The sequence below is a fragment of the Cyphomyrmex costatus genome, unplaced genomic scaffold (assembly GCF_001594065.2).
Source record: "Cyphomyrmex costatus isolate MS0001 unplaced genomic scaffold, Ccosl1.0 scaffold97, whole genome shotgun sequence".
Classification (NCBI taxonomy): Eukaryota; Metazoa; Arthropoda; class Insecta; order Hymenoptera; family Formicidae; genus Cyphomyrmex; species Cyphomyrmex costatus.
Genome location: NW_017280561.1, coordinates 1,305,485 through 1,321,036, shown reverse-complemented (window position 1 = coordinate 1,321,036; position 15,552 = coordinate 1,305,485). Strand labels below are relative to the sequence as shown.

The 15,552-nt window shown below is 27.6% G+C and overlaps 2 protein-coding genes and 1 long non-coding RNA gene across 3 annotated transcripts; all 3 read left to right on the top strand.

Annotated features, from left to right (window-relative positions):
• Positions 1-5,767: 5,767 nt before the first annotated feature.
• Positions 5,768-7,050, top strand: RpL28 (ribosomal protein L28). The gene is made up of 4 exons (XM_018550283.1): positions 5,768-5,825; positions 6,158-6,257; positions 6,362-6,604; positions 6,948-7,050. The coding sequence occupies exons 2-4, from the start codon at positions 6,171-6,173 to the stop codon at positions 7,032-7,034; spliced, it is 417 nt and encodes a 138-aa protein (XP_018405785.1). The 5' UTR covers positions 5,768-5,825; positions 6,158-6,170; the 3' UTR covers positions 7,035-7,050.
• Positions 7,051-7,429: 379 nt separating this feature from the next.
• On the top strand, positions 7,430-10,047 carry LOC108782163 (uncharacterized). The gene is made up of 5 exons (XR_001940977.1): positions 7,430-7,454; positions 7,662-7,707; positions 8,345-8,449; positions 9,430-9,468; positions 9,731-10,047. It is a non-coding gene; the product is annotated as an uncharacterized LOC108782163 (long non-coding RNA).
• Positions 10,048-10,733: 686 nt separating this feature from the next.
• On the top strand, positions 10,734-14,888 carry LOC108782132 (adenosine 3'-phospho 5'-phosphosulfate transporter 1). The gene is made up of 8 exons (XM_018550310.1): positions 10,734-11,253; positions 11,732-11,940; positions 13,038-13,246; positions 13,463-13,687; positions 13,820-13,973; positions 14,041-14,252; positions 14,324-14,449; positions 14,693-14,888. Exons 1-8 carry the CDS (start codon positions 11,222-11,224, stop codon positions 14,858-14,860), a joined length of 1,335 nt encoding a protein of 444 aa, XP_018405812.1. The 5' UTR covers positions 10,734-11,221; the 3' UTR covers positions 14,861-14,888.
• The last annotated feature ends 664 nt before the right edge of the window (positions 14,889-15,552 follow it).

Genomic DNA, 15,552 nt, shown 5'->3' with positions numbered 1-15,552 from the left:
GCCTCGATAAATGAGGCTGTAAAATGGCGAAATATATTCTCTCAATTCCTTAATACGTGGATACAAGGTTAGTGGAAACTGAAATAATGCCTCTTCAGCATTTATCCATTTGGCTTTCTGCTCCATGCGTTCCAATTGTTGTACTATCTTCCGTATATCTTCTATGTATTCTTTTATTCGTTTTACATCATCCATGTTGTTCATTATTATCAATCTAAAAATAATTTCATCTTGATCAGTTAATTCATTTATTTTACCAATATAATGATATGAATATACAACTATTAAAAAGAACTTTTCAAGTAACATTATTATAATGACAAAAACATTATTTAAGTTAGCATTTAAAAGATTCTTGAATGAGAACACAAAGAGTTTCACACATTTTTAGATTTTTTTTCTAATATTACAAATATATATGATATGAAACAAAAACTTCAGGATGTTTCAACTCTGTTTTAAGCTGTAAAATGAATTACAATTCTTATATATATTTCTATAAATTCCTAAAATTTATAAATAAATAAATAATTCCTATAAATTCCTAAAAAAACTTTTAATATTTGATCCATTAGTAAATTCGTGTAACAAAAATTCCAAATACTTAACTAATATAATTGAAAAAAGAACTACTCAAAACAGAGCCAAAAGCTCTGATTGAAGTTTATATTTTGAATGTATTTGTAATATTAGACAAAATCTTTTTGCACAATGTACCAGCGCTGACACTTTTATTGTCAAATGTAATTAATTCCATTTTTTTAAATGAGGCACTGTATATATAAGCACACATTCATGTGCATACATACCTAGGAAACATTTCTTCAACGCTTGCGTTCAAAATAGCAACTTCTTCTTGAAGTTTTTCTTCCAATTCGAATTTCATTTGTTCATATAATGCGGAACTACGCTCTATGATTGGCTTGATACGTCTTAACCATTGAATTGTTGTGTTGTTTAACTCGATATGATGTTTTCCCAGTGTAGTCATTCCAATTAACGAACTCGTCATACGAACCGAAAGAATTATTTTGTCCTGCAGTTCCCTCATTAATACGGACGTCACTGTCAACATATATTGTCCTGCATTAAAAATGTGTTTATTATTAATCAATCCTTTTTTTTATATTAAAAATAATATTACTATTATAATTCATAATAAATTCTTAAGTAATATAATTCTCGAAACTAATCACTTGAATTAATAATTGATAGATAAACTCGCCTAACTCTATTAATTCTTTTGTAGTCCGAGGAATATTTAATACACGTTCCTTTATCATTTCAAACGTAGCACAGATCTTCAGATTGTAATTCCAATGCTGCGTTACAAGTTTGTCAATGACAAGTTCTCGTTGTTTATTTGCGTAAATAATCAGATTGTGTTTTGCGGTAATTTGTCGTAATCTAACTGTCATCAAATATTCATTGTTCGGCTAAAAAGAAATTTATTTATATATATATTTATTTTTAGTTCTGATCTGATTAATAAATATTAATAAAAAGTGACTCATAAGGAAATAAAAAAGAATTATAAAATGCTAAATGGAATGAGCCGTATCTTTTGTTAGAAAATGTAATAGTGATCACTCAAGCCACCCGAGGCTGACCTACGATTCTACTTTAACTAACAATAAGTAAAAGAAACGGGTGCCACATCATTATACATTAAAGAATTGACTTAGATATTTAATTACGTACCATTCCGTTTATCACGCGTATCAGTTGATTGAAGTCTTCGACTTTTGCAACACATTCATCGAACGACAGTTCTTTTTCAGGGGTTGCATCATAATATACTTCATCTATCTTGTAAAAAACAAAACTAAACTGTAATCGCAATTTTTCTAAATAGTCACTCAAAGGCCGAAATGACTTCTGCAAGATCACATTCAACTGTTGATGCACTTCATTCAAATACCAATGAGGTGGTGAAGCAAATATAGTGTAATCGTTTCTCGTAATATCAATTTCTTTCATGTATCCCTTTAACTTTCGCCATTCTTTAGGATGTATCCATGATTCCAGTGGCGGTAAATGATGAGCAATGTTAGCTATTTTATCCACGAAATTGTGAAAGGTATCGTAAAACTCTTCTAGTCGCGGACTCATAAATAAGTTATCACTTTCGCATTTTAAGTCCATCTATTATATAAAATTAATATAAATTTAGATTTATACGGGATTTATATATGTTTATGAAGCACCCACCATTAAAAAAAAGTATTCGTCCATATTTAGTAATTATAAATGATAATTTATCTCGATTTCTACCCTTTTCCATTTGCAGGAAATTATTATATAAATTTCAAAAGTGGAGACTTTACATTACACGCTAACGCTCCCCCCTCCCCTCTTCAGTGAAACATTAGAATACTGTAAACACACACACACAAACAAAAAATATATATATAGTTAAAAGTATAATTAAAATATATATATATATATACAAGGTGTCCCATTTTAAATGACGACCTCAAATTTCTCTTGTGCATTTTAGAGAAAAATGTTTCAAATAAAAATTTTGTGACTTCAAGGGGGACATAAGATGGTACCATTGGTTGGTTTGACTTGGGTGGCGTTGTCAAAATCAAGATCATCGGCGATTGTTCCTCTCTTTTACAGTTTTACCATATTTAATAGAGTATTAATTGTTTTATTCGAGGGAGAAAGATAGAGAGAGAGGACATACTTTTAATAAAGGAATAGTAGTTTGATCATCAAGGATATTTAACAAATGTTTGATGGTGTCAATTGCTCGAGTAATTATTTGTAGACCAAGAAGAGTCGTAGCACATTTGAGAAAACGTATTAAAGCACTCATCGGTATATCCTGTATATAACGACGTTGAGAGAATAACTGTACAATTTCACTATAGTATGATGCAATAATGATGTGTGCGCTCTTCTTTAAGTTTGTTTCGACAGACACAATAAATCTGCAACATACGATTTTTTTTATATTTACTTTTGTTGAGAGCAAAAATATACATATAAGAAAGACTTTATGAGTGATATTCATAGTCGATTCTTATATTTAAGTCTGGCTTAAGATGTCATACATCAATCAGAAGGCTGCGTTAAAATACTACTATTTTAAAATAAAAACGGACAATGAATATTGCCTTATATTTCACAAATTTAAGTAAACTTACTTTACAAATTATCAATTTTTTAATAATTCTTTAATACTTATATATGCTGAATAATTACAGGAATGATATTACGCAAAAAAAATTTATTGAAATTGAGATAAATGTCAGTTTGCCGCATATTTTACAGATTTCAGGATTATAAAATTATTATGATTAAACTAAAAAATAAAACTGTATATATAGCAATTAATTTATTGCATGTCATTTTTCGTCTCTAACATCATGTAACCAACTTGACACTTTGAAATAACCGCTTAGCTTTTAATATATAATAAATAAATACTGGTTATAAATAACTATTCAATTTTCTAATTATTCAAAATATATAAAAAATAATTAGAAAAAATTTCTATTTAAATCTGTATTTTTATATAAATATATATGATTGAAATATACATACCCATTAAAAGTTTTATGTACGATTTTTTAAAGTTTAATTTGATTAAATTGAAAAAAATTTGTTGATTTTAATAAATTCGATTGATTTTAAATTGTACGAATATTCGTAAATAAAACTTGTCGGATATATTAAAAAACATTTTGTACGATTAAACACAAATTTTTGTTTATCTATGAATTTAATATCATTTTAATTATGTATTAATATATATACTTGTCAAAATCTATAAACTCAACATTGTGATAATGTCCAAAGTCACAAAATATTTTTGGCAAGAGGAGATGCGCTTTGATGACAATATTTTTAATAAGTCGGTGCGATAAGTAATATTGTTTGGCGAATGCGCAGCGATTTCTATAAAAATTTGTAGCAGACATAATGCGACTGAAGTGTTCTCTCTTTTTCTCAAATGATGGAGTGATAAACATGTCCTCGTTGTATACATTTTCGCATTTAATAGCTATTGTTCGACATATTGCCATATCACGCATTATCTCATAGTACTGGTCCTTTATTTCTCGCATTTGATTCTCGAGAATATTCATATATTTTTCTTGTATTTTTGATTTATTCGTCAATTCATAAATATTGTCTTCCCATTCCTGCCACATATATTATATGTTTAATTTATTAACAAACAATTATTCCGTTTTTGGGATAAAAATTTTGAAATGTATTTTAGTAATGGATATTTTCAATATATCAAATTAAAAAAAATATTGTTAACAAATGCAAAAAAAATGAAAATAAATGGATATTATAAAAATAATATAAAAAATAAAATTAATATTGGACGAAAAATAAAAATTATACATAGTATTCTATTTACTTTTTACTTTAGTAAATAATTTTACATATTTAATGATTAATTGCCTATTCCGTAAATATACACACGTGCGTGCGCACGCATGCTCGCACGCATGTATAAATAAATATGTAAATAAAATTATTAATCAATTAATTAAAAAATGCAATCTTACCGAAAGTAATCCAGTAACAGACACTTTTTCAACAATCTCTTTTATCTTGTTAAACAAAAAATTTTGTATTTCTGTTAATTTGCATTCCTTTGAATGAACATGAAATTTTTCATAATAATCCATCTTAACTTTTGCTGATGCTGCTTCTAATGCATTCCATATTTCCTTATTAGAAAGTCAAAGAGATCAGAAAACATATATAAAAATAATAAATCAGCATATCAACCATAAAATAATATTATAAGCTAGGTAAAATGCAATTTGTATAAAATATACGCAGTTATAATTTATTCATGTGATAATTAATATATGTAATTTGCTTAATTTATAATTTGTATAAAAATATCTATAAATATTTACATCTTTCATTACTTTGTTACGAAATGTTAGGGGTATTGGATTAACTGGAATGATTTTTGTAACATTTGGTACAGAGGACCATTTCTTCATTGCGTCAATATATCTGTAAGAAATATATTATTCCTTTTTTATAAATTATTTATTTTCAATGAAAATAAAATTAATGCTGATATATTCTTTTGTTTTTCCGATAGTCTATTTTAATCCAGCTTTGTATAAAGATATTGCTATTAAAATATACAGTTCATAATCTAATTGTAAATAGTAAGTTAAAATTCAGTTGGACGCATAATAAGTGCGCATTATATATAGTACGTATTAAGACTGTTGTACAATGTTTAATGTGCAAAATAAAATGTAAATACTTCAAATTTTAAAATATATTATAGATCGCGCATAGACTATAAGCATTAATACAGAAAGGTGCTCACTTGTCAGTTTGCGAAAATTTCCGAGGGAAAGAATCGAAGTTCGGATCTACAATACCTTTTTAAGCCTTCTGCCATAAGAAAATGGACGAATTATAGTCGATTATTCTCCTCGTATTTGACTGTAATTGGTCAATTTCTTAAGGCTTAAAACATCTATTGTAGATCCGGACAGCAAGGTTGTGGACCAGACATAAGGCTTCCTTAAATTTAGATGCTCAGTAGTCAACAAAATAATTCGTAGAGCATTTGAAGATAAACTTAAATATAAGGCCTGGCTATGAATATGGATATAAAACAATAATTTAATTTAAAAAATTATTAAATGTGTCACTGCGCATGCTCTAACACTTGACGCTCCCATGTAAAAGTATCGTCTGTATTTGCATCATGATCATGGTTCTCAATACTTTTCGATCATCTTGCCATTTTGGTGAACTCAGGTGAGCTTGAGAGATCTTTTCCGATTTTCTCTTGTAAGTTCTTATTGCTGGCCCACGAGGTATGTGTATTTTTTACTTTATATTTTTATTCTTTTTAACAATCTATTATATTAGAATATGTATTTTAGAATTGTAATGTATTTTAAATTATCAATGTTTCTACAGTATGATAGTATATGTAAGAAATGGTCTTTTTACATTCGTTATATATCACATAACCTGTAAAAATATTTGAATTTAAATAAATAGATAGTGTGCGTGTAATTTAATAAAATACTTCTATCTTAAATAAAATATATTTTTCATCAAAAGTATAATATACGAGAATTTATATATATGGATTTATATATATGGGTAATGGTGTAAAAATGTGACTACTGATTGTTACCAGACAAAAATTTAAGATGTCGTCTCACTTGAATTGGATGATAATCCGCGACAACAATGCTTTCCTTCTGAAGAAACGTAACATCAACAAGCCGTTTTCTACGGTTCGTTAAGCTTGCTATATATCTTTTAAAGCTTTATTAATATTTTCGAAAAGTTATACTTCCAATAATATTTCTTGTTATTACATAGATTAATCATTCTTTAGGAAGCTAACAATTTGACAAATTTGAGTAGTTATCGCTACTCTGGTGTAATTCACCGTAAGAGTGTTGGGGTCATCGATACTCCTGACAAAAAAGGTTTCACAGTTGTTTATAAGAAGGCCAAAGCAGTTAACAAGCCTGCCAAAGCTAATGTAAAGAGCACAATGAAGGCAGGAGCTCGTCGTTCTCTACACAAGTTAAAAACTCTTCTTAAAAAGAACAAGTATCGTGTTGACCTTACGAAGGTATGCAAGTTATAAAAAATTATTGTTATAAGTTTATTAATTCTTATATTATTTTATGTACTTAAAATAAAAGCTTGAATAGACTTTCCATGATAAGCCATTACATAAATTTTAAGTCTTCAACTATAAGAAATTAAATAATCAGTTTATTATTTTTCTCATACTTAACTGTAATTAGTTGATTTCTTATTTCTTATGGTTTATAACTTAACTTAGGTAATGGCTTTTAAAATTTTACTAAAAGTTCCTTTATTATTGTTTCTCTTTATATAATACAATTCTGATTGCATATTATATTTGTCATTAATTTTATATTAATGCTTCCATGTAAAATGTTTTTTAGGCTGCACTGCGACGGGCCAGTGCTGTACTGCGATCACAGAAACCTCTTCCCACTAAGAAAACACGAACTACTAAAAAGACCGATTAATTTGTATATTTTATTAAATATACATTGTAAATTAAAATATCTGTTATGGACGATGTATTCTATGAAGTAATTGTGCTCTAGTTTAGTAAAATTATTTAGTAAAATTATTTGACATAAAATATTTACACTTCATTTAAAAAAAAAACTTTACTGTGCACCGTTACTTTATAGATACGTCATATTTGTATAACAAAACAAAATACACATTTCAACAAAATAAAAAAAATATTTTTTTAAATAAACATTAGTTATATTAGTTATAAACATCTTGAGTAAGTCTTTCATGTTATATATATTAAGCTTTCTTTATTAAATTGTGTTATTTAGATCTTATAGAAGAATTTTATTTTTAGATTGAAAGGAATAATTTGCAGATGCTTCTTCAGTGTGATTGATCTGCAAAAACCAGTTTTCAATTAGGTACATTTTATTTATTAAGTTTATTTTTTAATTTTATTTATTTTTAGTTTCTTTTATTTATTATATAACATTTCTCTCACACATGCACACAAATTTTGATATTGCTATGAATGTCATGATTTTTAATTTGCTACTTCTAACTTAAAACTCAACAAAATATATTGTTAATGTTGTTCAATATTAAACAGAATTTTCTTTGCTTTTCAGGTTTGCAATGGAAAATCGACTGGGAAATTGACAATGTGAATTATAGGTAATTTTCATTTATCTTTTCTTTTTTTATTTTGTAATAATATAGAAGTCACCGATATTAATATAGGTTTTCTAAAGGAATACCCTTTTATTTTCTAGAAACTAACTTGAACTTTAGTGATACTGACAAAAACATGATTTTTATAAGTCATAATTTATATATTTGTTGTTTGTTTTTATACAAAATCAATTAAAAACGAATTCTATAATTTCCCGAGATTCTATTTTTCGAAATTCTAAATGTCATGGGAAAGCACCATACTTTAATCTTCAATTTTAATTTTTAATGCATAGTAGTCTGATTCTGGCATATAAGAGAGGGAGAGTCACTTTCATCTACCTTGGTTAAACTAACCGACAGTTATATGGAGCGCGTTCAGCGGATTCATTATGTAATTGTCGGTTAGCTTAACCAATTGATGAAAGAACGATATGATTAAAAAATAAAGATATATCAATATCGATGACTTTTTATATTTATATATTTATCTATAAATGATGATAACAAACCACACCAAATCTATGAGTGCCATGATTTGTAACGTATTTGCTAACTGATTATCATTTACATTAATCTGAAATTTTAGATTCAAAAAGTAATCTTAACTAATACAATTATTTTATTATTATTATTATAGGTTGAAATTTGAAGCGGAACGGTTCATTAACCGAGGTTGGTGAAAGAGACTTTAAGTCATTGGGTCTGTTTTTTATGACTAGTATCATCTTTAACTTAAAATCAGGTAGGTGTTTGATATTAATGTTTAATATTTAGGGAGAGCGAAAAAGAGAATTTTAATGCGGAAATAAGAAACAGATCTATGTTATCGTAAGACTTGTTAGAACCTACAAGTGCTTGTAACTCCATGCAATATGATTTAATATCTTTACAGATAGCTATGCAGATACTTCCTGTTAACCGATTTATGAGAAATCTTGAATGATTGTACGTTTTATGATACATATGCATAGAATTATAATATCAGTCATAAGTTCTTACAAGTTGTATGAGAACAAATTATGAGTATTAGGATTCTATTTAAAATTGATATATTAATCTTTATAGTATTCCATTATAATGTCAATATATATAACCCTTGGAGCTGAAGGCAATTGTATATTTATGAGAAAACCGTTTTGTTTTTGTAAAGTATAGCGCTTGTATTACATATTTACATTATATAGGACAGCACGAAGTATCAATCAATAGAAACTGTTTTAATATATCGAAGTACATAGAAAGACTTTAGAAAATCGTATATATTATATTCACTATTTATTTTGTGCAGATAACTTCTGTGAAAGAAAAAAGATAAGAATACATGACATTACTGCTTACTGTATCAGTTTTGACCCATTTTGTCAATCGCTTATTTTTGTTTATTTTATTAAAAAGTTAATTATATATTACAAAATTGCAAACAATGTTATAGTATTTAATAGAAAATATTTTCTAGTTTGTTTACGTTTCTAAAGCTCTATTTTTGACTTTTGTTTAAGAAATATGATTAAAAAATAAAGACATGTCAGTATCGATAACCTTATATATATATATATATATATATATATATACATCTATAAATGATGATAACTGTCCACCAAATCTATGAATGCCATGATTTGTGACGTATTTGCTAACTGATTATTATTTACATTAGTCTGAAATTTTAGATTAAAAAAAATAGCAGCTTTAACTAATACAATTATTTCATTATTGTTATAGGTTACAAATTTGAAGCAGACATCTTCAAATGGTATGAAGGTACGTTTCTAAAGCTCTATTTTTGATTTTTGTTTAAGAAATATGATTAAAAAATAAAGGTATATCAGTATCGGTGACCTTTTATTTATTTATATATATATATATATATAATATATATAAATGATGATAACTATCTACCAAATCTATGAATGCCATGATTTGTGATGTATTTGCTAACTGATTATCATTTACATTAGACTGAAATTTTAGATTTAAAAAAATAGCAGTTTTAACTAATACAATTATTTCATTATTGTTATAGGTTGCAAATTTGAAGCAGAACATCTTCAAATGGTATGAAGGTACAAATATACCTCATCTCTTAAGAACGCTTCAAACATACAATTGCTGTGTTCAATTTGGAACTTCCAGCGTTTCTATTCTTGTTTTACGTCTACTGAAATGTTGATTATAAGCATTTATGGCGCATGAACATCCAAACCAAACACAGCTAATATTAGCCAATAGTATCAATCAAATATCAAAGAAGCTAAAATCAATAAAAAAAATGTATTATCAATAGCGTGATGACAATACAGTGTTAATAGTCCTAAACTAACAAGGAAACATATAGAAGTGTCCACCTCTGATTTTGATATGCTTTGAGTATTTATTGTTATTCTCTAGACAAAAATAAGAGATATGTATTTTTTTATACAGCTTAATCGCACTTAGATGGTGAAACACTCTTTGAAAAAAATTTTTTTCTTTCAAAGCGAGTATTGTTGAAACTATAAGAGATAAAAAAGAAGTGTTCAAAACAAAAATTGAATAGCTTTAAGAGTATTTCGTAATTATTAAAAAAAAAACTTTAAAGTAAATTATTTATCTACACCCAATTAACATTTTAAAATTAAAACATAATTTCAATTTTTTACGGTAAAATAAAAAATTATTTTAAGACAAATTTAATCATATATAATAAAGTTACTTCCTGAAATGTCATTTTCAAGAATCAATTATAAATACATCTCTGTATGCATATTTTCCACTCCCATCCATGCACTCAATTCTTTATGCAATTGTTTATCCTATTATAAAACATATGACAATGGAGGACAAACTTCAAGAATATTTTACGTATGCATAATCATGGAAAACATATTATACGTGATAGTTGATTATGTGACAGAAAATTATAAATTTAATAATGTATTATCGAAATACTTGTTTTTTTTTAAATATATATTAGCAAATTTTTATTAATTGTCGATAATGTCATTGTTCTTCAATTATCCCCAGACTTCCATCGATAGTCACGAAAATTTGCTCAGGACCGAGCGTTTTTAATAGCATCTTGTCCTCGCCTGTGTCAAAACTCTTCATACGAAATACCTGGTTAATCAATACGAATACAATAATCACTTGCGACGCTACAGTATGATCAATGTAGATTAGGCTTTATAAAGTCTGTGTTTCCTTCCATATTTCCTACCTCCAATACCAATATTTCCATGGCCATAGTCTTTCATCTGTGTAGGGGAAATGGACTGAAATGGACATAATAAAGTGCGTACTTTGTACTTTCCAACGTTACGGGCGTACTCGTGGTGTGGTAAAAATGAATTAGAGTGGAGCGTGGAGTTAACATTAATTACAGTTTCTAATAGTAACTGTTTGTAGCATGTAACAATGTACGGCGAGTGGAGACTTCTCTAAGCCCCGCATACTTGTGAGATAGGCGTGGAGACGTTTGTGACGTTGGTTATGGGATAATTGATACCATCACCGAAGTTTCTCACTCGTGAGGAGTATGGGGAACTTTGTGAGTGACATCGTGATATGGTACGTGTCATTCTCGGCTTTATCAAAACACAAATGCAACAGCGGTATCAATTTCTACATCTGATGCGGCACAGAGACAAACTACCTCATTGCATAGGGCCGGTTTTATCAATGCCAATTACTTGATCAATCGATTAATTTAAGTCATCCAGAATTGCTAATAGCAAGACTTCAAAATCTGTTTGAATAGCAACGAGAAAGTGTAGCATAAATAATAAATTAAATTTGGAAATATAAATATATTTTGAATATCTTTACAAATACATTTGTAATAGATTTGTTGTCAAGAAATTTAGGTTAGAAATGATAAGTTTTCAAATTAGTAGTTGGCAAACCCTTGAATTTAATCGGCGGATCAAGTAACTGGTGTTTGAAATAGAGTTATGAATACCTTTTCAAACATTAAATGTTTTTTGTAATTACATACATAATTTTTATGTTTTTATTACCATATAATTAAAAAGAGTACATTTGGTAGCGTGTTGCTACTATTTTCAGTCAGCGTCATATTTGGAACCAGTGAGATTATCAAATTGATTATAAACAATGGAGAGGATATTTTTAAAACGTCTACATATAATTGGGTTATTCGATTATGTTTGAATTTATTGGGATATGCCACTGTGTTATTGCCAGGTTGTCTTATATACAAATATGTACGCTATATAAAGTACATTCAGAGAGGTGGTAAGTACCACTATGGAAAGAACTATTCAGAGTTAATAAGTAATATATTATTTGCAACTTCATTATGGTTCCAATTTACATTTTTTTCTTAATAAGGAATGAGTAACAACATTATGTTTCCTTATGAGTAAATGGTAATGCAATTATACTTATGAAGAGAGAGAGAGAGAGAGAGAATTAATAATAATTTAAATAGTTACTTTTATTAACTTTTAATTTTCAGCAAAGAAATTAATTGGTTACCACATTGCTTTTTATTGCAAGACTAGAATGTTAACATCCTGTCTACGAGAATGTGATACATATATTTTATTTATTGGTTAAAATCTCTATTATTATTATTATTATTATTATTGACTTGATAATTTTTAATAACAAAAATGAAATAAACTATTGTATATATACATACATATTTCAGTTAAAAACTTTCTTAGATATAAGAAACAAAAAATTTAATTGGTTCTTGCTGTACTATCATTGTATTTTATTGATAAAACAAATATTAAAAATAATAAAAAAGATAGAAGTAAGCTAGTCGAATTGGATTTTAATATTTATTCTTTGTTATAAAAAATTGAATGTGTAAAATTGTTCCTTTAATTAGAGAGCATTTAAAATATTTTTATTTTCAATAACATAAAACATTAATCAGAGAAATTGTCTCAAAGTAATAAATGTTATCATAGACAGCATATTTTTTCATGCTTATTATTTATATTATTATTTATTATTATTTATAATACATATTTCAAGACTTAAATGGATGTAAATAGTTAAATTAATAAAAATAGCAATGACTCATTAGTTTTTAAGAGAGGGATCCGATAGCACACATATATACCAATAGCACATTGTTAAAATTAGCTAATTTAAAATAAAATTTTATTGATAAAGCAGTGAAAAATTATTAGACACTGGCCAATGTGAATGGACGTGGGCTACCGGAATTCTCCCATTTATAAATAACAAGTAACGGTAATAAGTTATTTAAAAAAAAAAAAATGAATGATAACAAGTTTTATAATATAAAGTAACTTTGCCAACTCTGAAATATAATGTTCCAAAGTATACCGTAATAGTTTAGAATATTTATATAGGGAAAGGTTGTATTCCCAAACTGGTGCATTCATGCTTTGTGGGACACTGTGAGACAGGGTTCTTGGATTCACCAACTTATGTTCCTAGTGCTTCCACTCACATTCAGCGTACTTTTGCTCAAGATGCTCTACTTTTGATATATTGTTTCCTTGGATTACAAATTAGTTATTTAACTTGGGGCTATCTACAGGAAAAGATAATGACGCAGGTAGTGATCATATTCCATTAATGAAAAAAATATTAAAGAAATTAATGTGTGTGCGTGCGTGCGTGTTATTACGTTGTTGGAATTATTAATTTAGTTAACTACTAACCAGGAAGTAACACGTTACTTGTAACGTTATTACATTTTTACAATAACGAATTCAGCCATTATTGTAAAAATATAATTAAACCAAAATAACACTGATTCTCGTTTGTGCAGGAATACGAAGATGCTTCTGGCAGTAAAGCACAGTTTCAAGATTCGCAATTTCTAGTATTTGTAAATCGCATTCTTGCTTTTCTGATGTCCGGATTATACTTACTTATTCAACGTCAACCACAACATAAGACACCATTGTATAAGTATGCATTTTGTTCTCTATCAAATATCATGAGCAGTTGGTGTCAATACGAAGCTCTAAAATACGTCAGTTTTCCATCACAGGTAAAAAATTAAGATTATATGTCTTCTGATGATTGCTGATTTTTCTACTCACTAACATAACTTTTATATATACATATATATATATATATATATATATGAAACTATTTACGTAAATATTTCTTATTCGTTTAGGTTCTAGCTAAAGCCTCTAAAATTATTCCGGTTATGGTAATGGGAAAAATAGTTTCGCATACGACATACGAATATTATGAATATGTTACTGCGATTCTTATTTCTATCGGAATGACGCTCTTTATGCTGGACAGTTCTGATCATAATAAAAACAGTAATATTTTGTTAAATATGCATTTTTGTTACAACAAATATTATATTAATTTTATAAATACTTTCAGATGGAGCAACAACACTCTCTGGTGTTATTTTATTGGGAGGTTACTTATTATTAGATAGTTTCACAAGTACCTGGCAAAATGCACTGTTTATAGATTATGGAGTAACTAGCGTACAAATGATGTGTGCAGTTAACATGTTCTCCTGTTTGCTAACTGCGATGTCTCTGTTCCAACAATCGAGCTTTCCGCTAATCTTTTCTTTCATGACGACGGTAATTAAAATTTGCAATATGCATGTTATTTCCTTAAAATATTATGAAAGTAATATTAATAAATTTTATAGTATCCCAGGTTTATAATCGACTGTTTGCTGATTTCCATTTGTTCTGCAAGTGGCCAATTGTATATTTTTTACACCATTTCGAAATTTGGATCCATTACATTCGTCATAATGATGACCATTCGTCAGGTATATAATTATTTCATATATTTTATCAATTTGTCAGAAAAAGGATTTAGAATAAGAGCATACAATAGATAGAGTGTCGGCCGGTCATAAAATAAAATTGTATTACATCCATGTGCATATGTATGTGGTTACATACATTCCCAAGGACTTTCCATGAATAATAAAATTAGCCGACACTGTATTTATTATGCTGTTGCCATTGAATTCAGATTACAATCCTGCATTTAATAATGTCTATTACAGGGCTTGGCGATATTGTTGTCATGTTTAATTTATCATCACGAGATTACTGTAGTTGGAGTATTTGGTATACTGTTGGTATTTGGTTCAGTATTTTTACGAATTTATTGTAACAATCGATTACGCATAATCAGAAGACGCAGAGCCACGGCAAACAGTATAAAACATTAAAAATTGTATTAATTAGACAAAATTACAATTTTAATATATAAAACTCTTTAAAAATGTGGTTCTATTAAAAAAACAATAATTTCATAAAATAAGCATAATACCACACACAGGTTCTTATTCGTGATAAATTATTATAACGTAAATAATTTATTCATATCAATAACATAAAATCCATATAAACGTTTCGGTCAATAATATGACCATCTTCAGTATAAATTTGAAATTATATAAAATGAACAAAAACAAACTACATTAGTCAATTATTCGCTTACATCAACAACAATGCGATCTTATTCTTCTTGTTTCTTTCTTCATAGTTATCGTTTGCAACCAAAGTACGTTAGCTTGTGTCCTCGTGATAAACTTTCGTCAGAATTATAGAAGAAAGAAACAAGAAAAATGTAGTCTGGTAACCATGTTTCGTCAAAAATTGTATAATTCTGAATGAAGAAAGAAACAAGAAGAATAAGATCGCATTGTTGTTGATGTAAGCGAATAATTGACTAATGTAGTTTGTTTTTGTTCATTTTATATAATTTCAAATTTATACTGAAGATGGTCATATTATTGACCGAAACGTTTATATGGATTTTATGTTATTGATATGAATAAATTATTTACGTTATAATAATTTATCACGAATAAGAACCTGTGTGTGGTATTATGCTTATTTTATGAAATTATTGTTTTTT

Coding starts and splice junctions, on each gene's coding strand:
- LOC108782132 (XM_018550310.1), top strand. CDS start 11,222: ATGGGGAACTTTGTGAGTGACATCGTGATATG. Junction 11,254..11,731: donor GTGAGTGACATCGTGATATG/GTACGTGTCATT, acceptor TACATTTGGTAG/CGTGTTGCTACTATTTTCAG. Junction 14,450..14,692: donor TAATGATGACCATTCGTCAG/GTATATAATTAT, acceptor TGTCTATTACAG/GGCTTGGCGATATTGTTGTC.
- RpL28 (XM_018550283.1), top strand. CDS start 6,171: ATGTCGTCTCACTTGAATTGGATGATAATCCGCGACAACAATGCTTTC. Junction 6,258..6,361: donor TCAACAAGCCGTTTTCTACG/GTTCGTTAAGCT, acceptor ATCATTCTTTAG/GAAGCTAACAATTTGACAAA. Junction 6,605..6,947: donor ATCGTGTTGACCTTACGAAG/GTATGCAAGTTA, acceptor AATGTTTTTTAG/GCTGCACTGCGACGGGCCAG.